Source organism: Melanerpes formicivorus, unplaced genomic scaffold, assembly GCF_026170545.1.
Source record: "Melanerpes formicivorus ecotype bairdi unplaced genomic scaffold, bMelFor1.0.p_v2 SCAF_10, whole genome shotgun sequence".
Classification (NCBI taxonomy): domain Eukaryota; kingdom Metazoa; phylum Chordata; class Aves; order Piciformes; family Picidae; genus Melanerpes; species Melanerpes formicivorus.
Window position 1 is genome coordinate 19,378,857 of NW_027142362.1, and position 24,989 is coordinate 19,403,845.

The window sequence follows — 24,989 nt, forward strand, 5'->3', positions numbered from 1 at the left end:
TTGCTCCTTTATGAATACTGCCATTGTTAGAAACCAAGTGAATTGTTATATGGGTTTCTTTTTTTGTTCTGTAAGTGAAGCTAGAGGCACCTGTTTGGGTGAAAAGAGGCTTTGGTCCACATCTTTCTCCAGACTATGGTCTTCTGTGTGTCAGTGGTTTCAAGTGGATAAACAAAGCTTCCAAATGTGGATTTAGCACACTGTCTTTATTGCAAAATGCATTTAATCTTATGCTCCTGTGGCTTTCCAGACTAAAGAGGACCAGATTCAAGTAATAGGTAACCTCAAGAGCATCTCTATGGCTTCCAGCAAGTTGTTACTAGCTGCCAAGTCTCTGTCTGTTGATCCTGGAGCTCCTAATGCCAAGAATCTCTTAGCAGCAGCAGCAAGGTAAGGATGTGTTGCTTGCTTGCTTCAGGTTTTCCTAAGATATTTGCTTTCTTCTCTAATAATTATAATATATATTCATATATTCTTCTGCTGTTGACAGTTAACTGAGTGGATGGAACCTGTAGATAAGTTTAAATGAAAGTAGGCTGTGGGAAAACTGTTAATTATAGAATAGTTCCTTAACTGGCATAACGTGTTACCCTTGGTGGACATAAGAACCAGCAGTTGAAGAGTTGGCCTGGTTTTTGAAAGGAACTAGTGTGTTTTACCTACTGTTTTTTCACTGTCTGTATTCTGACAAGGCACAGGCTAACATTCAGCTAATCAATCCCTAGCGAAGAAAAGAAACTGAATGACATTTTTCTGTAAAACATGCTGAAAAATCGTGTTGTGGTGACCTGTCACTAACAGTGTGTATGATCAAGAACACTTTAAAGGATTAGATTCTATGTTTATTTGGTGGATAATTCCCTTACTTTAAGCACTCTCTCAATCATACCCCCTATTTCCTCTTGTGGACCCTGTTCAGTAGTCAAGATGCTCAGTGTTTATGTGAAAAGTAACACTGCATTTCATTGTTTGACTGGATACCTCCTCTTTTTAACTTCCTCAGATCCTTTTCACAATTCTTTTTGGGTTTTTTTCCTGAAAAAACTTTTTATTCAGATACCTAAGTTTGTAAATGGAACGTTCAGATACCAAACTGGAAGGGAACTTTTTGAAGAACAGATAGACATCACACCCAGAAGTGTGTGCTAAATGAGAGGAGTGTCTGAGATCATGTGGATGTGATTTATAATACCATCTTCCAAACTACACCTACAAAGATTAATGCTTGTACATTGGGTGTATGCTTTGGTTACAGGTACCTGGTGTGTAGTAACAATGTTTGTGAGATTGTGTTGTGTCATCTGCAAAGCTTGAAAACTGTTACAGTTGAGCAGTGATTCAGTTAATCAGAACTGCAGAAGTGGTAAAATAGAAATAGAATTAACCAGGTTGAAAAAGACCTTTGAGATCATCAAGTCCAACCTATCACCCAACACCATCTAATCAACTAAACCATGGCTCCAAGCACCCCATCCAGGCTCTTCCTAAACACCTCCAGTGATGGTGCCTCCACCACCTCCCTGGGCAGCACATCCAATGGCCAATCTCTCTTGCTGGAAAGAACTTCTTCCTCACCTCCAGCCTAAACCTCCCCTGGGACAGCTTGAGACTGTGTCCTCTAAATACTTTTTAGCAATTAAGTTGTGTTGCTGTGCTAGTGTAGTGGCTTGTCTCACTGCCAGGTGGTGTTTTGTCCTTTCTTACTGATGGCACCTCATTTTAGAGGTGCCACCAGTTTGGCTTCTGGGCTCGGCTGTGTCTAACTGTGGGTCTGTTGGAGCAGTCTGTAACCAGCTGTGCCCAGCATTGAGCTGCCTCTTCTCATAGAGGCCACTCTTGCAGGTAAAATTTTGCCAGAGATACCCAACATATTTGTTGGTGTGAGATGAAGCTTTCATTTCTTCTGGGCTAACTGCTGAGTTATTTGCACTGAAGGGATCAGTTTCTGGGTGTGGATCACTGTCAAATGCATTGATGAGTGTGGTTTTGCTCCTGTGAGGCTTGCTGAAGAGGTCTCTAGGTGAACTGTTTAACACATAGCTAACACCTAAATACAGAAAACTAAAAATGCAGTAGAACATCAAAGTTTTAAATCTTTATGCAGTACACAGTTTAAGAAACAAAAGTTTTCATAAGAAGAAGGGTTTACCTTTAAAATAAAACTTTTTTTTTCCTTTCTATTCTCCCTAGAGCTGTGACTGAGAGTATAAACCAGCTCATCACACTGTGCACCCAGCAAGCTCCCGGGCAGAAGGAATGTGACAATGCACTCAGAGAACTGGAGGTATTACTACATTCCAAGACTTTGTACAAATAAATTGGGTCCCAAATGTTTGTTACCTTGATTTTCTTGCTTCACTTATCTGGGACTGGCCGCAAGTCCAGATAAAAGAGAGAGAAAATCAGAATTTGACCCATAGTGTAATGGCTACTATCAATCACTGCAGAATATAGGAGTGGAGCAAGCAGGGGAATGAAGCACCATTTCTCAGGATTTGCTGAAAGACTGATGGGGAAAGATCTGCAAAACAGCAGGGATGAGAATTCCCAGCTAATGAGCCACAGAAAATCAAGAGCCTAGGAGAGAAATGTGGGGCAGAACAGACTTAAGAAACCATTGCAGAGGGTGCTGTGCCAATAAGATGGGTCACACAGATTGTGAGCAGAGCCTGGGAAGGGCTTCAGGAAACTTAGAGCTTCAGGAAACACTTGCCTGAGAGAAACAGTTAGCAAGAAAAGCCTGGTGTATGGTGCTAGATTAATTTCTGAGACAAGAGAAAGTGAGGCCAAACCACAGAGTCCTTAAATCAGACTGAAGTGAAAGGAAGAACCTGTCAAATTTTGGGAAAGCATTCTTAGCAGTTTAAACTTGCAATCTCTCTGTCCTGTGAGAAGGTTCTTATCTTTTTCCCTATGTTTCCCCAATTCATCACCTGCTATTTCTAGTCTTCCTAAGGCTTCTTTGAAGTACTAGAAACTATCATTTCTGTAGAAAGACTGTCAGTCTTTAGACCCTGGAAAACTCTTTAAGGAGGACTGCCAATGCAGTAGTTAAACTTGTACAGAATTTCAGTGGAAGGGTTTAACAAAGATGTTGCAGTAATCGCAAATGTGTGTCAGTGGGAAATTTGTGCTGGCTTATACCTTGCTGTTATGTTTCCTTATGTTCTGAAGGCTTCTGTCTCGTTGACTTTACTAGTTGTTGTTGTTTTAAGATGGAGCACAACAATGAAGAGTTGCTGCAGCATGTGTGAGAACTGAGAGAGATGAGAGGCAATTGGAAATGGTTTCTGTATATGATTTCACATCACCATGTTCTCACAGATTAAATACATAGGGCTTTCAATTAGACTATAGCTTTTAAAAAGCAATTGCTGAGCTGTTAATACTGTTGTTGTATCTTAATATCAGGAGTTTAATTATGTGAAAGATCTAAGGCTAGTCTATGACTAGATTGCCTTCAGGTGGAAGGGAAACATTAGATATAGATATTAGTCTCTTCCTGTACTTCCTGATTTCACCATCATTTGTGTCTCTAGACAATACTGTTTTTCAATCACTCTTGTAATTCCATTTCTGAAATTGAAAATTATACTGAAAACAGGTCTTAGTCTGCTGACAACTGGCAGGAAACCAGATTTCATTGTGTTAGCTGAACATGTCTAACTGACCATAAATTACTCATAACAAGCACAAGGTAATCCACACTAGCCTATGGTTCCAGCCACTTTGCAGTGCACAGATGCGTAGTTACTATTGTTCATTTAATGTAGGACAACATTTATGTGTAGCACACCTGTCTGTGTGTGCCCTCAGTGAGTGTGCGCTCTGTTTGCACAGATAAGGTTGTACAAGTACACTGATATAAGCAGGACATTTCTGATGGTCTGTGTTCTTCTCAGCTTAGTATTTCAGGCTATCAATAATCCTTTTCTTATGTTATTTCAGACAGTTAAAGGAATGCTGGATAACCCAAATGAACCTGTGAGTGATCTCTCATATTTTGATTGCATTGAGGGCGTAATGGAAAACTCAAAGGTAATTTCCTTTTCCCTTTCCTTTTCCTCTGAGCCAGATGTAAAGTGTATTTGGGTTGCTGGATGTCTCCACACATGTACCAAACACAGCACAGCATTTATAGCTAAAATCCAGGCTCCATTCCTCAATAAAACCCAGCCTGAGATAGCTCTCTTACAGGTACTTAGAAGGTGTATTGACTTTGTAAGACGTTTGTAAACAAGTGACTGCTATGCAATGCTGTTCAGGTTTCACTCTCTCTGCCTCTTCCTCTTCTGTGCATTAGACAGCGCGTTATTCTTTCATGACATATTGTGATTGCAGCTATATTTGAATGGCCCAAAGTGTAAATGGGAGGCTTGGCAATGAAATACTGTTGTGTTCTGTACAAAACATCTTAGACAAATGGCTGAGCAGTCCAGATATTCCAGTACATCACAAAATGTGTATGGAATGTCAAAAGTATTTTTAAACATATTGTGCTCTACCTCTTTCTTTGAAGCTTTGCTTTTGGTGTCCTTGTTATTTGACACGTTGGAATCATCTTAGATCTTTTCTAAAAGAAAAAAGCACTTAATGGATGTGTGTGTCATCTTACATCCAATGCTCTACAGCAGTCAGACCTTATTTTGAATTTCAAAAGAAAATAAACTGAATTCAGTGGAAGACAGTGGGAATTAATGTGCATTCTGACATTAAGAACGTTCCAGCAAACTAGATGTAGTTTCATTCCATTCAGGAATTTATGGTATGTTTTGGTTTGGAAGGGACCTTAAAGGTCATCTAGTTCCAACCTGCCTACCATGGGCAGGAATACCTCCTGCTAGACCAGGTTGCTCAAGGCCTCATCCAACCCATCCTTGCCTCCCTGGGCAACCTGTTTCAGCATCTCATCACCCTCACTGTAAAGAATTTCTTCCTAATATCCAGTCTAAATCTGCCCTTCTCAAGCTTCAATCCATTCCCACTCATCCTATTACTACAGGCCCTTGTAGAAAGTCTCTTCCCAGCTTCTTTGTAGGCCCCTTTCAGGTACTGGAAGGCTGCTATAAGGTCTCCCTGGAGCTTTCTTTTCTTCTCTGAGTTTCAATGGGTTTGGGGTCAGAGAGGATCCTGGATATATCAACAGCAGCTGCAGGACTGATTGTTATGTTCTGCAGTAGGTGTATCTAGACCCAGGCTGGCTGTGATGATTGGTAGATAATAGCAATGATATGGAGGGTTTATTCTGTGTCCTCAGTCACTTGTGTTGTAGTGGAGTGTATGCTTAGCACTGTCACTCCAGTGTTGATCAGCATGCCTTCTCCCTTAGACCACAACTCCATGACATTGTTAACTAGCTAGCAGTTCTGGAAGCCAGAATTGGCTGAAGGCCAGGACTGACTTGCCTTTGAGTGGTAGGGAAGCATATTGGGAAGTTAACTTTGTTTTTTAATTTCTGAGGTTCTTGGAGAATCGATGGCAGGCATCTCCCAGAATGCAAAAACTGGGGATCTTTTAGTCTTTGGAGAATGCGTTGGAGTTGCATCCAAGGCTCTTTGTGGCCTGACAGAGGCAGCAGCTCAGGTAAGCTACCAAAGTCTGTAAAGCAAGCATATGTTGGGGTTTTGGTTTTTTTTAGCAAGCTCATGTTGTGGGTGTGTAAATCCAAGATGTATAGATTTTTGTTGTGGCCAAAGAAATAGTGACCTCATCCTGTGCAGTATGCTCTGTGCAGATCCACAGGAGCTGCACTGCAGAAGTAGCAGAGTGCAGTAACAGGCAGATTTTATAAGGAAGGGAAATTACATCAAGAAGGACACTTTTCTGAGGATGAAGCAAATGTTAAAGTTGCAGCACACAATTTGTTTATAGCTCAAGCTCTATTTTATCATAGCAAAAGGCACAAAACCTAGACACAGTTAAAATGGATGAATCAAGCTTCATTTTGTTGGTAAAAAATCATAAGGAGCATTAAATAATAAGCAGCCTGTTTTCAATTGTTCAGATGCTTTCAGAATAAATGAAATTCAGAAGCTACTACACCTATTTAGAATCTGGAACTGGTCACTGTGGTTTCATTGCTCTGGTAACTGGGTGACTTGAACTTTTTAGAGCTCATACAGCCTCGGCAGTGAAAGATTTGGCTGTGAGGGGATCATGGTCTCAATATGATTTCTGGATAGTCTGCGACCACCATGTGATATGACATGTGGCAAACTTAGCAAAGACCCAAGATGGATTTAGTTTGGTTTTTTTTTAGGTTTGTTGTCTTCCTTTCTCCATTTCTAGGCTGCTTACCTGGTTGGCATCTCGGATCCAAACAGTCAGGCTGGTCAGCAGGGCCTTGTTGATCCAATTCAATTTGCCAGAGCCAATCAAGCAATCCAGATGGCATGCCAGAATTTGGTCGATCCAGCAAGCAGCCCATCACAGGTGATTCCAGAGGATTGCAGTGAGACAACTGTTGTTAGGACACATCTTCACTTTATTTGTGACCAAGCAAGGGAGTTTTGGGTTGCAAGTTTGTAGAGCTAGAGTATGGTAACTACTGTGCTTTTTTGCCAATCTGCTTGTTTTGTGTCATCTATTTTTGCAGGTATTATCAGCTGCCACAATTGTGGCCAAGCACACTTCTGCTTTGTGCAATGCTTGTCGCATTGCTTCATCAAAGACAGCAAATCCTGTTGCCAAGAGACACTTTGTGCAGTCTGCCAAGGAAGTTGCAAACAGCACTGCTAACCTGGTTAAAACTATCAAGGTACAAATGCTCCCAATCAGGGCTTCCTTCTTTTGCGTTTTTATTTATCTTGTGGTGTTTTTTATTCTATGGAGACAAAACAGTTAGAAATACCTTTTTACCTTCTGTGACATGTGTTATTTCAGAAATAGTTAATTACATTTTTTTAAGATCTGAAGTGGAAAACATGTTCAGTGATATAACTGTGCTATAGCCAACATGGAAGGAGTTGGGCAGGATTAGGAGAGGCAGCTGGCTCACTGAGTAGGAAATATCTGTGTCTTGATGTATTTAGTGAGCTTGCACCATAAGAATCACTTTACATGCAACTGAATGTGAAGGATTTTAATGGTATTATATTGTTGAAGTGTTTCAGACACCTTTACCATATTTATAAGACAAAAAGAAACAAATAATAGTGGGAACCAAGCAGAAACCATTCATGTTGCCACTGTTTAGTTGTCTCCTGTTAATGCTAATCTTCTCCAGATAACCTGCCTGCACTTTGGCAGGAAGTAGTTTTTCCTCATGTAAGCAAAAATAGTACTTGTTAAGCTGTAGAGGACTTGTGATTCTGAACCATTCTGGAAGCCATTACCTGAGCTGCTACTGACAGTCTTCAAAAATGTGCTCTTAGGACTGCAAGGCTCCATTGCATTACACAGTAGATCCTTCATATTGAAATATTTCCTGTGAAAGAGGTCAGTTGGTTTGGGGGAAAATAAAATCAATGAATTACCATTTGCTGAATTTTTTTTTTTTGTTTAAATCAGTCATAGGAAAGAACCACCTTGTCAGCCATTTCTACCTGTTGGAGAGTAAGGTGCTGAGACATGACTTACGAGAGTCGTCAGAGTGCAATGATAGAAAACCTTTAGTCAGTCTTGTGAAGAAAAGCAGTAGTTTTAAGCTTAGAGTCACTGACACACACTTAAAGGATCACATTCTTTGCATCAGCCTTGGTAGTGGAGGGACTTTCAAATGTCATAAACACATAACAGCTGAAAACTATGAAGATTTTATCCAGATTCAGTTTTGCAAAGAAACTAATTCAGACTGAACTCAGTCATGATTTATTTCCAGGCCCTGGATGGCGATTTCTCCGAAGAGAATCGCAACAAGTGCAGAATTGCTACCGCACCTTTGATAGAGGCTGTGGAAAACCTGACAGCATTTGCTTCAAATCCAGAGTTTGTCAGCATACCAGCACAGATCAGCACAGAGGTAAGGCAGGATAATGCACTTCCACCCTCAAGCTGGAAATGTTGAATTCATCATTTTTTTGGAGAGTGGAAGTGAGTGTGATGACCTGAGCCCAAAATATCTCTGTGTTCCTGGGAGTTCAGAGTGCATTCTGTTGTCTGACCTTCAGTTCTGCACAGTAGGATAGAACTAGTTGGCCTGCAGGAAGTGCTGCCAGTCGCCTGCTAATGAATTCATACTACATAGAAAACGCACACATCTTGTTAGCTGGGTTCTTCCATGTGATAAATATCCCATTTTCTCTTGTGATCAGCCTTAACATACAAAACCTAATTAGCTCTAAAGAGGATTGAAGGGACATTGCTGGGTTTTTTTCCCTTGCAAAGATGTTGCAGCAATGATGACAAAAAGCAGGTTTTCTGGGAAGAATAACTTTCTATGGGTTTCTGTAGTATTTCCTGAGTTCTCCATCCTCAACCCATCTACTGCCACAGAATAATATTTAAGTAATAAAGGGTTTGTCAGGGTTTTGGTGATTTTTTTGTTTGTTTGTTTAGGGTTGTGTTTGTATGTGTGTTTTGGAGGTTTTTTTGGTTGGTTGGGTTGGGTTTGTGTTTTTTGTTTATTTTTTGTTTATTTTTTGGTTGGTTTGTTTGGTTAGGGTTTTTTGTGGTTGTTGGTGTTTTTTTGTTGATGATGGTTTGGGGGGGAAGAGGGAATAATAAAATTAATCCATCAAGCTTCATAAAACCTTTGGAGTAGAGTTCATGTATTGTTACTGACTCTTCAGCTGCTCCTTCCTGCTTTTGGCAGCCTATATTCCACCTGGCAATATCAGATGATGCAGTAACTGTTCCAGTCTTAAAGTTGTGGGCTATAACTGCAATCTGAGCCTGTCCTTCAGGCCTGTGATTTACCAGATTGCTGATGATAAAATAGTTATGGAGGAGACAACCCAATTAGAGTGTTGTAGTCTAATTCATTCTTGGGAAAAATAGCACCTTTGGCTGGTTCTTGCAGGTTTGCTGACAAAGTTTGTTTTCAGTGATATCTTTGTATTCTGTCATCAGATAAGTATCATAGTTTTCCCCTACTACACAGCTGGATTTCTGAACTTTAAAAGTGTTTAAGTATGTAACAGCGCTAAAGGCTAGGCTGCAATGATTTTAGTACTATGTCTGTGTTGACTGTGTATATGTAACAGTGTGGTAGAAGGAATTACAAGGCTGTTGTAATGCAGTTAATAGAACAGATGTTTAGGATCAGAAACTTCAACAACCATTTAAAAGTTCTTTATGTTCTTGTACCTTTTTGATCACAGGGATCACAAGCACAGGAGCCAATTCTAGTTTCTGCTAAAACAATGTTAGAGAGCTCTTCTTTATTGATCAAAACTGCTCGTTCTCTGGCTATCAATCCAAAAGACCCTCCTACGTGGTCTATACTAGCTGGGCATTCCCATACTGTCTCAGATTCTATCAAGAGCCTCATCACCTCTATCAGGTACGTCTTTTGTAGGAATAAAATTGGGGTAGCAATTGAGCAGCTGTTCACAAAGGATACACTGTGTGGCCAATTAGCCCTGTGATGTTCTTCAGTAATTGAAATAATTTACTTGGTGATACACAGTATCCCCCACTTACACTAGGTGTTTAATCAGAATCAATGACTGCAACACTCTGCAGCACAAGGTTGTTCTGTGTTTGTATTTTCCACTTCTTCCAGCTCTGATTTGGTTTAAGGTTAAAAAGAGAATGCTGTAGAATAAGAAAATTATAACTAATATTACCTCCATGTCCATCATGTACCAACATATAGTACATGGAAAACACCATTTTTTTTAAGGTGGGTCAACCAGTGCATCAGTTACCTTTGCTATTAATTTTCTGTTTAGTTGCAAGAACACTGTAGCAATAAGTGGATTTGGTGTTGGTTTTTTTTTTTTGACAAAACCTGTCTGTCCTTTTCTTGATGAAAATTTTCAAGTGTAATTCTACATACTTCTTGATCAATTAAGGAAGGATGTTGACTTGATGGAACGAGTCCGGAGAAGGGCAACAAAGTTGGTGAGGGGTTTGGAACACAAGCCCTATGAGGAGAGACTGAGGGAGCTGGGGTTGCTTAGCCTGGAGGAGACTCAAGGGTGACCTTATTGCTCTCTACAACTACCTGAAGGGAGGTTGTAGACAGGTGGATGTTGGTCTCTCCTCCCAGGCAGCCAGTACCAGAACAAGAGGACACAGTCTCAGGCTGCGCCAGGGGAGGTTTAGGTTGGATGTTAGGAAGAAGTTCCATACAGAGAGAGTGATTGCCCATTGGAGTGGGCTGCCCGAGGAGGTGGTGGAGTCGCCATCATTGGAGGTGTTCAGGAGGAGACTTGATGGGGTGCTTGGTGCCATGGTTTAGTTGATTAGGTGGGTTGGATTGGTTGATGGGTTGGATGTGATGATCTTGAAGGTCTCTTCCAACCTGGTTTATTCTATGTATGTATTCTATGTATAAAACCAAAATGTTAGAAAGTATTGAACTAAGGAGTACTTAGAGTTTCACTGTTCTTTGATAATGATGGTACTGAAATAGCGAAGTGCATGTCATTTCAAAGTACTTGGAATCTAACCTTCGTTAACAGGTGCCTGGGACTGGCTGTAACACTTGATACCCAGGGAAGTGTTTTCGACAAACTACAGAAACATGAATATTTTTTCTGTAGTGGCTGTTATATTTTCATGTTGACCTTTGTTATTGGATCAGTCTGGTCATCCCAAGGAGGTTGAATTTACACTCTTCCTAGGCAATAATTTTTTTCTTCATTATTAAGAGAGAGTGAGAGCAGTGTGCTAGTGTGTGAATTGAAGTGTGATGAGTAGTCTGTACATATATCAAAATGTAGTAGATAGAACAAAGCTGATTTTATGCCTTTGTTGCTTTCCTCCAACATGCTTTATGTGCATTCATGAAAGAGCCTACCTTCTTCCTACCATGCCCTTCTTTCTATCTCTGTCTTTCAGGGATAAGGCCCCAGGCCAGCGAGAATGTGACTTCTCCATTGATGGCATCAACAGATGCATCAGAGACATTGAGCAGGCCTCCCTTGCAGCTGTCAGTCAGAGCCTTGCCACCAGGGATGACATCTCAGTTGAGGTAAGGGAGATAGCACAGGAACAGTCATTACTCATGCTGAGCAGCCTCACTTACCATGCTGATTTTCCTTCTGTTTGAAGACTTGGAGCTGCATGCTTGACACAATCTACTAATAGTGAGGGGAGAAGTGTTCTTGCTGGAATCTTTCTAGGCAAAATCATACACTGGCCAAAATGTACCACTTCTTGAAAGACACTCAAATCACCAGGCAGAAGAAGGGTGACAGTAATTACTTCAAAGTTCCACTCCCATAGTGTCTGACTTCCTGTGCTGATGTGACCAATATTTACTGTTTTGCTGGTGCCTTGCTGTGTAGAAGTCAGGATATTTCTGATACTACCCTAATGCTGGAAGTCTGGTAATGTAAATGTCAATGCCATTTTATTTAATACCTGTTTTATCATTAAATAAGTGCAGTCTGTGGCTGATGTCAGTATGTTCTCGTTAAAAAAAGCTTTGCAGCCATAGGAATGGGGGCCAGTCTTGTCCTTTTTCAGCTTGTATCTCATTGAGAAAGGGCCATCTTGCCAGACTGCCAATGAAAAGTCAGCAACTCATGATCAGATTCTCAGCTTGGTATTTAGTGTCTCATTTTACTGTTGTTTCCTGAAATCACATGCTATTAACACGTTGAACTAAATGAAGGCTATACAGGAGATAGGTCATAGATCTAAGTCGTTGTGTCTAAATAATGAAACCATCTTGGGCACCATGTTGAAATGAAGTACATGTTACTGAACAAAAAGCAGTTAGTTATAAATCAGTACAAGAATGTAACAAAGTGCAAAATTAGTATTTATTTCCTTTTGCCATTGGACATGATGATTTTGAAGGTCTCTTCCAATTTGGTCTATTCTATTCTATTCTATTCTATTCTATTCTATTCTATTCATGAGAGTGAGCTAAATTCCAAGTGGTTGCCAAGACGTTAAGTGCCTCTGAAATAAAAGTCAGTATTTATGTCTTGCCAGGCCCAGTAATACGCTTTTCATGTGCTTTTGTTGCACTGATAGTATTCAGGAGGTCACTCTTCTCCGTCCCTCAGAAATGTCATATTTCTTCTTGATGAATTTCTTCTGCTAGCTTCAAAGTTTACAGCAGAGTCTTTTGCTGTATTGTCTGCTTTGAACAGTGTTTCTTCATAGGTGCATCAGAGCTCCTGCTGGTTCTTCTGACCAGAGCAGTGATATTAAATCTTTGGCAAGGCAAGAATAGTTTGATGGGAGCAGGGGGATTGTCACATTGCAGTGACAAAAGACACCTACTCCTGAGTTTGCTACTACTATCATCGTGAGTAGGAGGGAGTTATCTTCCTCCTCTCTCCCCAGGCTTGCCATATAAATCTAAAGAGAAGCAGATCAATCTCAGGGTTCTTCTTGTTGAAACTCAATGAAGGAGGGGAAACATGCAAGGATATAAAGAAAACAAACAGCATGGATGTCTGCATCCTCCTGTGGGGGATCATTTGAAGAGCATTCTGAGCATGTCGGTTGGTCTGTGAGCAATTGTTACAGTATGGTAGAACTTGATAAAGGAGCAGCTATGATAGTAACTTACAGTTGCTCTTTTACATCAGGCTCTACAGGAACAGCTAACATCTGTTGTCCATGAAATTGGCCACCTCATTGATCCCATAGCTACTGCAGCTCGAGGAGAGGCAGCACAACTTGGACACAAGGTACTGTCCTGCTGTTGCTAAGGTATTTGTTTTGTGACTGTGTCCCCCTGCTAGATGGAGTGTAAGTGTGGTAGAACTTGTGCTTGCTATATCTCTGTCCAAAAATGAAACATTACAACACATGTACCAGAATTATGTGTTATTTACTGTGGCCATTACAAGATTTTAGTAGTTCCTTAGAGTAATTCCTCATCCTCCATGGTTAATGGCTTCCTGGGGTTGTCCTGGCTTTCTTAGGTAACGCAGCTGGCAAGTTACTTCGAACCCCTGGTTTTAGCTGCTGTTGGTGTGGCATCCAAAACACTAGATCATCAGCAACAGATGACCGTGTTGGACCAGAGCAAGACACTAGCTGAATCTGCCTTACAGATGCTGTATGCTGCCAAAGAAGGGGGAGGAAACCCCAAGGTACAGTTGCTGTGCTTAACTAAGGAATTATTGGAGAGGGGTGGAGGGAGCAGGAGGAGAGGGCAGGAGTGCAGTGACTCACATCCTTTACTGAGCAGCCTGTGAGTGACATAGAATCCTACCACCACATCTTTATTTGCATTTGTGCACTGATTTGTGCACAGAATGCTCACTGATGTCCGTTTCCTGCTTTCTCCCAGGCATCCCATACTCATGATGCAATCACTGAGGCAGCTCAGCTGATGAAAGAGGCTGTGGATGATATCATGGTTACCTTAAATGAAGCTGCAAGTGAAGTGGGCATGGTTGGAGGTATGGTAGACTCGATAGCAGAGGCAATGAGCAAGGTGAGCATAGAAATCCAGACACCTGTTGGTTTTGCACTCGGAAGCGAATCCACAGTACAGGGGGTTGGAAGAGCTGCTGTTGATTCATTTCAGTGATGGCTGCTGACTGACACTCTGTGCTAGGAAACCCAAAGATAATTGAATTTTGCAGATTGTGAAAGCAAACTGATGTGATCAGTAGTGCTCATGCTAACCTACATGGTATCTGTCATTGGAATCACTACAAAGTATTTTTAATCAGTGATGTGTTGATGGTTAACTGCCATCTTAGGTCAATTGCCTTTGCATTTTGCTTCCTTTTCCTACTTACCTTCCACGTTAGTCTCCTAACTGACAGGCAAGACAACCTTGAAGCAAACTGTTTAGAGAAGATCTCAAAGTCTGAAGTGCTTTGCTGTGCTTTGTAAAGTACTTAACTGAAAATGTATAGTTGCCAAATATATATGAGTTTAATTCAAATTTTTAGCTTTGCTGTCTCAAATTGAAGTTGTGCAGGACTGAGGCCTTCACCCACAGAGGAATCTTACGTTGTTCTCTTGCAGGAACATTTTGGTTTGTAACCATTGTGGGCTCTGTTCTACATTAGCTGAGAAAAACAGTTGGCTTGACCTTGTTAGAAGTTGATTGTGTGCACAAAAACTCTTCACTGTAAATTCTCTGTGTCTCCCAGGCTTGTAACATGGGCTGAAGTCTCTTCTAGCTTCCCCATATGCACTGATGCACTGGTTTCAGTTGCAGATTTCGAGAGATAAGATTATAAAAATTAATATTTAATACAGTTTCATTATTACTTGTCTAGGATGCTGTGGCTTATGGCTCTCCAGTTTCTGCCATATTGTTTCCTTTTTCTTGCAGCTGGATGAAGGTACACCTCCAGATCCTAAGGGAACCTTTGTTGATTATCAGACCACTGTGGTGAAATATTCTAAAGCCATTGCTGTAACAGCACAGGAAATGGTAAGCTGTTTGCTTAGAATGAAATCCAAGTTCTTCTGCCTACATAAGGAACATCCAGTGATTTGCACAGTGTTGTGAAACTCCTTATAATGGTGATTTTCAATAGCCTCATTTCTGTAGGGGCAATGGAGCAAAGGAAGCAATGACTCTTGGATCTTAGTGGTGTGATCACAGGGCTGGCCTTCTACAGAAGGAGTGCTGGATTGGCTTGTGGCTCTTCTACAAAAACTATTTAACCATTTTTTAATATAAGTAGAAGGAAAACATTTCACCTATATCATTCTTCAGCAGCCTGTTTAAATTGTCACCAAAATACCATCTTACGTGTATTTCTGACTTCAGGTTACCCTTTTCCACTCACTGTTCCATTCAGCTGTGAAATAATGTCAATATTTTCAGACCCCTGTCATACTTAGGAACAAATGCAGATAAACATCTCTGAATGTTCTCTTCTGCATTTCTGTGATTCACCTGGTGTTGACAAACTGAGAAAGGATACTTGCTGAATTGGGATTTCCTGAACTCTTGTTTCACAGTCATGCTGCCTTTCGGAGAGTACTTCCAGTGCTGCTTTAGGAGGGGAATATTTCTGTATGCTACAGACATATTTTTTTTACAAAATTAATAGCTGTTGCACTCAAGGCATGTTCATGATTCTGCATTTTGTGGCAATGCAGTTTATTGCCAAACAGTATAAATTTGTCTACAATTAGTTGTACCCCAAGGATGGAATTCTATGGTGTTTACTAAGACAAATTTGAGACAGAAGAAATATCTCTGATGGAAGGTAGACCTTTGCTAAAGAGAGGTTTGGTTGTTTATACTGATGTTCTACCAAAGCATTCAGTGTAGTCCTACCTATTTCTTCTTGGTCCTATTCCCGCATCTTGGAATCTTGGACAAGTTTGGCATTGGTCCTGAGTTTGTTTTTTTCCATTTCCATGCTCCTGATTTAGGCGAGCTCACCTTAGACAAGTAAGGTGGCTCTGATACACAGAGCCTGCTTCCCCACCCGGTCCAAGTAACTGTAACTGGCCAGTCCCCTGCTGTGTCAAAGAGTGAATTCCCAGCTCTAACTGCTGCTCTTTGATTACGCCCTGTGTTCCGCGAGTGCCTGGTTCATGTGACTCTACTAAAGCATGTTTGCTTGGGGTTCCTCATGCAGCTCTTGCTGGAGGATGGGTCCTTACATGGCAAGCAGTTTACCCTGTTTCATCAATATGGCAAAACAAATGAGTGTGCTTCTAAGCTGGAGTGTATTAACAAATTATTCTCATGCCTGTCATTTTTCTTTTTTCTCTTGCCTGTGTTCTTTTTTCAGATGACTAAGTCGGTTACTAACCCAGAAGAGTTGGGAGGACTTGCATCACAAATGACCAATGACTATGGGCATTTGGCTCTCCAGGGCCGAATGGCTGCAGCTACAGCAGAACCAGAGGAGGTCTGCAGATTTTAGGCCTCTTTATTCTCTGTACACGGTGGCACCAGCATGGGTATTCTTTTACCATAGAGGATACAGCAAAGGAAAGGGGCAAGGCCCACTTGCGTCACTCAGCTGCAGCACCATGCTTGCAGCCACTGCCAGTTGTGATACATCCCTTGTCTGATCAGATAATAGGTTCCAAGCCCTTGGGCAATCTGCTATCTGCTGTCTTTGTGATGATTCTAAAATGAAAGCAGTGAATGTTTCCACTACCCTTGTGCCATTAGCCACTTCTGTACACAAGCACTATCTATGCTACGTGTGCTCTGATAGACCAATAGATGCACTATGTCTGGCTCACTGACACTTGGAATGTGGGACAGGACAGCACATCTGCTCCCAGAATACCATTTGGCCAACTGTCCTTGATTGAATCCTTCACATGAACAGAGTCAGCATTATAGGCATACCTTGGCTACTCACATCTCTCACTTTTACAATCCACTCCTATTTTTGCTGAAAACGAAATTTAAAACACAAACTAAATGCAGCCAGACAAGAACTCTACCAAGCTAGACTGAAAGGAACTGAGTGTAGTCTCTCTTCAAAGTGCTGTGAAATCTTAATGAGTTCTTTACATGTGTATCAGAAGTGATGTTTCCTCCTTATGTTTTGTGGAGAGATAGCTATCTTAGTTTTTGATACCAAGCTTTCCCTCTTCAAAATATACCCTCTATTCATTGTGCCTTTATACAGTGAGGCAGAGCCGCACATAGTAGTAGTATTTACTGGTAACCCACCTCAGTTTTAGTACTGCTTGTGTTTGGGCTCTTAACAAGAGGATTTAGGATTTACTGCAAAATGTTTCCAGTGAACATTCAGAAGTTCAGGCCTGTTTTGCTGTTGTTTCTCTTCAGTCCTCCTCTTGTTCTCAGTATATGCAATTGATTACAGAATGAGTTTTTTCTAGGAATGCTAGGAGGGCAGATTGTTAAAAACCTGTAGGAACTATGGAAAGATGTAACATTTTACTTCGTAAGAGTGGCTTTTTATGCTACAAGTCTAGTTATAAGAATCACCCAGTCAAAGAACTGAAGCCTTTTGATGAAGCTTTGATCAAACAGCAGAAAGAAACAGCTTGAAATAGTACAGGACAGTTTGTGAGACCAGGATGGAATCTCCTAAATTACTTGGGGCTTTCACTTACAGAAAATGTGCAAATACACAGAAAACTCCCAATAATTGTTAACTATACATCTTTCCTTCAATCTCATGTTTGGGTGAATTACAAATATATCTGTATGTGGGTGGATGGATAGATAGATAGATAGATGCTTTTCTATCTGTCTTGCTTGTAAGCAGTTTCACATTTAATTCTGTTCTGAAAGTGAGATGCAGGCAACCTGTAGGAGCACAAGTTATCTTTTGCTTTTGGGACATCTTTTGTAACTCAGTGGGAATAGGGTGCAGGAGAGGCAGGCTCTCGACACAAGCTGACACCCTTCCTGCTAACAGAGGAGCAGGGACTCTACCTCATCTATGTTAACCTGTTACAGCAGTTGCTGCGTGTTCTCTGAGCACAATTACCGAAATCCCTCTGCCTCTCTCTTCTTACTGCGTGCCTCTAGTTACAGGGCTTAGACAAACTTCCTTGAGATGTGGTAAGAGGGTATCTTGCCATCACTGGATGTGTCACCTTATCTAGATAAAAGACCTTCAAAGAGTTTGTGTCTTTGTAATTACCTTCCACAGCAGAGAGACCACTGGAGTGTTGGCATTCAGTAGCTACGCATTTGGCTTGATATTGTTAAATTTCTGCACGTTACTTTCTGCCTGAAGTTGAAATAATTCTGTTTGTGATACTAATGGCTGTAGTTCTGCCTACTTATTAATCCCAATACATGCTGACGTGCCTAAGTACATGCAGGTACAAAAACTATCACATGTTTCTAAACAGGGACCATACAGGATCATTACTAAATCAGGAGCAGGGAGAGCAAGATTTTCCACATTTCCATGTGTACATGATCAGCTCTGGATAGTGTGAGATGCAAAACCAATCAATCTCAGCAATGTACTTTTTGACACAGTTTCTGCAGTGTAGAATAATGTCTACTTTTTACTCATCATACATACTAGAATACAGCTCATGCTGATGGCACTGTTCTGGGAGAAGTCATGTTACTCCAATGTGACGAAGATGTGCTTTGAGTTACATATGCTTGACTTGGGGACACACCTTATGCCTTCTCTTCTCTGGGCTCCAGTTCACTAGAACTTCTGTTTCATCAGTAAGCCTTTTGTACAGTTGTGCTCCAGGAGTACATAGCATTACCTCTGTCCTTTTTTTCTGATCTCTGCAGAGTGTAGCAGTGGGCAGAATATTGGTAATGAAGATTCACTAGAATGTTCCCATTTGTGTTGACACAGTGTACCAGCATGACAGTCCTTTATTCACCTTGCTCTTGCTTCCTTTTTCCCTGTACCTCCTCTGTGATCTAGATAGGGTTCCAGATCAGGACTCGGGTGCAAGAACTTGGCCACGGCTGTATCTTCCTTGTGCAGAAAGCTGGAGCTCTCCAGATTTGCCCTACAGACAGCTACACCAAAAGGGAGTTGATAGAATGTGCTCGTGCTGTCACAGAAAAGGTAAGACATCCCTCTGTGTCATCTACCAAACTTCCCCAGGGAGTAAGCTAGTCAAATCATTTGGGTTCAGGCATTTATGGGGTTCTTAACTTCCCATTGCAGTACAACATTGATTGAATTACACTAAGTTTTTTCTTGCAAGTGTTCAGTGAAGTTCATTTGCTAGATTAGCCCATGCTTAGCCCTTGCTCATGTCTCTTATAACTTCAGCCTCACACCAGAAACTGGTCCAAAACTAATCCCGAAGACATGAGGTAGCATTTGTGCCCTATGAGGCACTGCCTTGGAAATACTAAGCCCCCATGGATGGCCGCAGTTACCAAGATGAGGTTGGTCAATGATGTGTTTTCATGTAGCAATATCCTTCCCTTTAACACTGGGCTAAGCTAACACACTTAGAACTGCATCTTCAAACTGTCTGGAGGTAACTTGGTCTTTGGAAATGTCAACTTCTAACAGACAGCTTGGGTAGTTCAGCTTTGCTGAAGCTTTTTGACAGTCTCTCTCCTTTTGTTGTGCATGAACATTGAGAGTCAAATGTCAATTGCTTCTAGATTTCACCAAACATCTCTTGTTCACCCTACATTAGTGTGCTCACAGCTGTATAAATTTTCCACTGTGCTATGTCCCAGGAGTGTCAATTCCAAACTTAAGCAGGGGTGAACAGTGTCATGTAGAAAGAATTACAGCTGATAAGGTGAGTAGTAATAAATCACAGGGACAACCTGCTCAGGGACAGCTTTGAATCTGAGTAGATCCTCAGGAAGAACTGCACTTTTATCAGTCAGCACACGCATCCCTGGTTCTGGAGCCTTTGTTCCAAAAGCTGAACTTAGGACCACAGTATACCATGAGAAGAGCATCACAGCTGTGGAGCTTGGTTAGTACAACACTAATTAGATGAAATTTAGATCTCTAGCTTTTTTAGTGATTAAAAATGTTGCTAGATATAAAGGCATATATTGTATTTCTATGATTTTCTATAAATATAACCATATTTAGTGCCTATATTTTCTGTTTCTCTGATGTTAAGGTTTACATCAGTGTACTGTGCAGGATGTGGGAGGTGCTTGAGGCTGCTGGTATTAGGGCAAAAGCAGTAGCTCTTGGCTCTGACATCTGCTTTAGCTGAAGTCCACCACATTGCCTCTGACTGGTATTCCAGGAAAGTTTTAACTGATGTGCTTCATCCTGTGATGAACAGATCTCTTCATTCTGCCTGAGAAGTGGGCTTCCTAGCTGAAGTCCCTTCTACCTGACAAACTTCATTTGGTGCAATGACTACTTGACAAATAAAGCAAGGAAGAGGAAGGAGCGGTTGAGTTGAGTTTGCAAATGTTGATTCCAGTCAAGCAAAGAGCTCTCTTTATGCAATGTCCCATCACAAGGCCCTGTTTCTATGACCACTTGTTGCTTTCTGTTGTTTCCAGGTCTCCCTAGTTTTATCTGCCCTTCAAGCGGGAAACAGAGGCACACAAGCCTGTATTACTGCAGCTAGTGCTGTGTCTGGGATCATTGCAGATCTAGACACAACTATCATGTTTGCCACTGCTGGAACCCTTAACGCAGAGAACAACGAGTCATTTGCAGACCACAGGTCAGTGTAACTGAAAAAGATAGAAGTGTGCATGGGGGCACCATGGAACTGGCAGAAGGCTTCCATGCACTGTTACTCCAGTAGCAAAAATTAGCTATGACATCAAAAAGGAATCTTCTATATACTTTTTTCCAGCAGGTGTTCTTGACTGTCTGGCTGTTTGTTTTGCTAAATCATGCTTATGGGTAATGCTCTTGTGGACAGCAGTAATGGAAATGACATGGCTATGCCACCCACTTTCCCCGTTGGCAAAGATAAGCTCATTTTCCCTTCAAGTAGCATCTGCAACAAAATAATCTCACAGCATTTTTCATCCCATTAAGAGATTTGCTGCATCTGAGTGTTATTTCCTTTCCAGGGCTTCACAGCCAAGACACTGACTTAACTGCTTCACAGCCTAGTTGGCCTGTACAAAAACTGCCTGGCCAGCATTTATTTCCTGCCTTGACAGTTGCTCAGGGAAGAGGAAAGGTGTTTAAGTGGCTGCCATTCTGCAGACTGCAAGTCAGGGATTTTCATACAGGTGTGATCAATTTCCAGGCTGGCATTCTACATGAATATGGTTCTAGTTCTTAGTTAAATTGACTCATTCGTGAAGTGCTTACTAAAAATGGTTTCTTCTTTTACTCAAATGTTGCTTTGGATTTGTTGTCCTGGCATGTCAAAATATGTGTATGGTTGGGGGAGAACTGACTCAGCCACATTCTCTGTTCCTTTTGACATTCCTGCTACTGCATTCCTGACAAGTAATTCCTTTCCTCACAACGTGCTGATTATGGTGGGAATTTGACAGTTACTTTTCACACAGCACAGCCAGATTTTCTTCCAGCATTAAAATTCCATCTTTTCTGCTGCCACTGACCTACCTCATTTCTTCTCATTTTAATAAACTGCCTGAGTCTAGCCCAAAATATAAAAATGTAATAATACAGTGCTACTGTTGTAATAGTCTGGGTTTGTGTTTTGTTTTCTTTTTAACTTTGCAGCCATGTCTGTGGTATATTTTCATGAGTGGACATTGGCTGCTCATGAAAATGACTTACATCAGCTCTTTTATGTCACTGTTAGTCACCATAACATTGAAAATATTTTCTTCCTTTTCCACTTCCTTCCCTGCTTCTTTTTATTGTTTTTATTCTACAGGGAGAATATCCTGAAAACAGCAAAAGCTTTAGTTGAAGATACAAAATTGTTGGTTTCTGGTGCTGCCTCAAGTCAGGACAAACTGGCCCAAGCTGCTCAGTCATCAGCTAACACCATCACTCAGCTTGCAGAGGTAGTCAAATTAGGAGCAGCTAGCTTGGGATCTGATGATCCTGAAACACAGGTGAGGTGTTTTAAGATTTTTCTGATATTCCTGAGAGACAATTTTCAATTTATAAGACTTTGTGAGACTTCTGCTTTTAAGCAATACAATAGAATTCATCTCTTTTAGGACTTTCCTGGTTTGAGTCAGACATTGCTCTTTTTACAATACAATCAAGAGGTTAAAGCATTACATGGAGCTAGACAAGCCTCTATACAACACTTTGCTTTTAACTCATGAGTGTGTTCCAGCTAAGATACTTTTGGCTAAGTATTTTTCTTGATTGGAGCCATGAATGATGCCATTTTGTTCTGAAGAGCTTCTTACCCTGGTTATACTGTGCTGTGCACTGTGTTATTTATGTAGTCTAACAAGCTCTTGCCATTCTCTTTTTATTGAACTCAGTAACTTCAGCCTCCAATGTAGATTACCTCAAGTATTTCTTCACTCTGGATCTTGGTGAAATGGAGGTTGGCAAGCATATTGCAGATGTGCCTCTGCTCAGTTAGAAAAAGCCTGCTTGTTTACACAGTAGTCTTAAAAGGGGATGTGTGTTCTTTTTGTTTGACTTGTATTACGGACTAAACTATCAAGATGTTCCTCTCTAGAAACATACTTCTGGAAGCACTTCTCTGGTTTTCAATAAACTAGCATCATTTGCAAAATGCTTACTGCACATTGTTTCTCTCTGTAAGTAATAGCCAAGAATGTAGTAATTAGAATAAAAGCTATTGTCACAGTATAACTAAGGTTGAAAGAGACCTCGAGGATCATCGAGTCCAACCTATCAACACAGTAATTACGTTTTGGAGAAATTGTAGGTTAGGGGCATCATGTGTCTTAAACGGAGCATTTCTAATAGAATAGAATAGAATAGAATAAACCAGGTTGGAAGAGACCTTCAAGATCATCGCGTCCAACCTGTCATCCAACACCACCTAACAACTAACCCATGTAACCAAGCACCCTGTCAAGTCTCCTCCTGAACACCTCCAGTGACGGCGACTCCACCACCTCCCCGGGCAGTCCATTCCAATGGGCAATCACTCTCTCTGTGTAAAACTTCCTCCTGACCTCCAGCCTAAACTTCCCCTGGTGCAGCCTGAGACTGTGTCCTCTTGTTCTGGTGCTGGCTGCCTGGGAGAAGAGACCAACCTCTGCCTGTTTACAACCCCCCTTCAGGTAGTTGTAGAGAGCAATAAGGTCACCCCTGAGTCTCCTCCTCTCCAGGCTAAGCAGCCCCAGCTCCCTCAGTCTCTCCTCATAGGGCTTGTGTTCCAAGCCCCTCACCAACTTTGTTGCCCTTCTCTGGACTCATTCCAGCAAGTCAACATCCTTCCTAAACTGAGGGGCCCAGAACTGGACACAGTACTCGAGGTGTGGCCTAACCAGTGCAGTGTACAGGGGCAGAATGACCTCCCTGCTCCTGTTGGCCACACTGTTCTTAATGCAGGCCAGGATGCCATTGGCCCTCCTGGCCGCCTGGGCACACTGCAGGCTCATGTTCATCCTACCATCAACCAGCACCCCCAGGTCCCTCTCTGCCTGGCTGCTCTCCAGCCACTCTGACCCCAGCCTGTAGCACTGCATGGGGTTGTTGTGGCCAATGTGCAGAACCCAGCACTTGCATGTGTTAAATCTCATGCTGTTGGACTCTGCCCATCTGTCCAGCCTGTCGAGGTCTCTCTGCAAAGCCTCTCTACCCTGTCCCCAGCTTGGTGTCATCAGCAAATTTACTGATGATGGACTCAATGCCCTCATCCAGATCATCAATAAAGATGTTAAAGAGGATGGGGCCCAGCACCGATCCCTGGGGGACTCCACTACTGACTGGCCGCCAGCTGGATGTGACACCATTCACCACCACTCTCTGGGTTCGGCCATCCAGCCAGTTCCTAACCCAGCTCAGAGTGCTGCTGTCCAAGCCATGGGCTGACAGCTTGGCCAGGAGTTTGCTATGGGGGACGGTGTCAAAGGCCTTGCTGAAGTCCAGGTAAACTACATCCACAGGCCTCCCCACATCCACCAGGCGGGTCACCTGATCATAGAAGGAGATCAGGTTGGTCAGGCAGGACCTGCCCTTCCTAAATCCATGCTGGCATAATAGTTGGAGTGTACAGTACTGTCACAACATTTTTTTTTTCCATAGCAGTAACACTTTCTTTACCTGGTGTGATAGTTTCAGATGTCTTACATTGGAAGTTGCTCTGCAGTGTAGGCAGTTAGACAACAGAGAATCACAGCAGTCTGTCTTGTGTCTCATCTGCTTATTTCCATAGTCAAAAAGCTTCTAAGCTGTCAAAAGACAAGTAAACTTTTCAGGAAGAGCTAAGACTTCACTTCTGTATAAGCTATTAGGGTAGAGCGAGGGTGATAGTATTTGTGTAGCAATAGTAGGTGTTTTTTTAGCTGTGTTCTAAAAATCACAGCCTCATCCAGGCTACTGTTTCTTGCCTGAGGCTTACAGCTGTTTCTCATTGCTATAGGTTGTCTTGATCAATGCTATCAAGGATGTTGCAAAGGCCCTTTCTGATCTCATTGGTGCTACTAAAGGAGCTGCCAGCAAACCGGCAGATGATCCATCCATGTACCAGCTAAAAGGTGCTGCCAAGGTAAAACCTTATTCTTACATTTTATTTGAAAGTACCTGTGCAGTCACACTTACACGTGCAAAGCTTTGGTTTTAGTAAGTCCTCACTGCCTGAAGTCTCACCTCTTTTTTTGTTTCTTTGTCATCCTGGCATGATACATGAAAATAAAGTTACACTATTTTGTTTTCATGAATCTCTCCATTTCTATAGGCTGTCAGATTACTTCCATGTTTTTCATGAAAGAACTGTATTCTTTCTGAAGAGAAACTTCTTTTGTTTGCATGTCTGTATCCGAGAGCAGGTTCTCCTTTAATAATGTTACATGCTGAAATTTATCCCATGTTGACTGGTCCCAAGATACTACGTTCTAAGCAACGACATATGCTCAGGATAAGCATACAGCATCCTTACTTATATGTTGCAGCTTGGGGCAAGAGAGGGAGGGAAAGAGAAAAACCTCTCCAATAACTAACTCTACAGCAGGGTATTGTGCATTTCTGCCCCCTACCTCCTAGATCTTCCCAGGAAGTACATAGGTATCAAAACTCAAAACACAAGCAGATCAGGACACACCTGTGATACCTCTGTACTTTATTTTACCTTCACCTGAAATGTGTTATGGCATTTGCCTCACAAAGATCTTGTGATTTCATATCTACAAGATATTTCCAGATGTGGAGATTTAGATATATTACTTCTACATTGTGAGAGTGTCATGATAGCTTCTTGCTTGCCTGGAAGCTCTTCTCATTCTCATGTCTGTTGCTTACCTGTAAGTTCCATGCCTCTCTTCCTTTCAGAGTACATGGTAATTATTTACTGTTGAGGCACTACTTGAAAATTACTTACCTAGTCAAGAAAGTGGCTTCTTGGCACTCTCTGCTGTGAAGAGCTCTCTTTATTTTAAGTCATGACTGTCAAGGAGCAGGCATTGTAACTATAATTTGTATCTC

The 24,989-nt window shown here is 41.6% G+C and overlaps 1 protein-coding gene across 3 annotated transcripts in view; it reads left to right on the forward strand.

The window, feature by feature from the left end:
• Positions 1-24,989, forward strand: part of TLN2 (talin 2) — a 149,603-nt gene that overhangs the window by 98,078 nt on the left and 26,536 nt on the right. For all 3 annotated transcript variants that reach the window (XM_068144034.1, XM_068144033.1, XM_068144032.1), the window contains 18 exons: positions 251-390; positions 2,191-2,284; positions 3,949-4,038; positions 5,461-5,583; positions 6,289-6,432; positions 6,596-6,757; positions 7,820-7,960; positions 9,261-9,442; positions 10,948-11,080; positions 12,657-12,758; positions 12,996-13,166; positions 13,367-13,513; positions 14,369-14,470; positions 15,792-15,911; positions 18,396-18,542; positions 19,973-20,139; positions 21,283-21,466; positions 23,932-24,057. In XM_068144034.1, the coding sequence (XP_068000135.1) occupies positions 251-390; positions 2,191-2,284; positions 3,949-4,038; positions 5,461-5,583; positions 6,289-6,432; positions 6,596-6,757; positions 7,820-7,960; positions 9,261-9,442; positions 10,948-11,080; positions 12,657-12,758; positions 12,996-13,166; positions 13,367-13,513; positions 14,369-14,470; positions 15,792-15,911; positions 18,396-18,542; positions 19,973-20,139; positions 21,283-21,466; positions 23,932-24,057 (2,475 nt within the window). The remainder of the gene's footprint in view (positions 1-250; positions 391-2,190; positions 2,285-3,948; positions 4,039-5,460; positions 5,584-6,288; positions 6,433-6,595; positions 6,758-7,819; positions 7,961-9,260; positions 9,443-10,947; positions 11,081-12,656; positions 12,759-12,995; positions 13,167-13,366; positions 13,514-14,368; positions 14,471-15,791; positions 15,912-18,395; positions 18,543-19,972; positions 20,140-21,282; positions 21,467-23,931; positions 24,058-24,989) is intronic.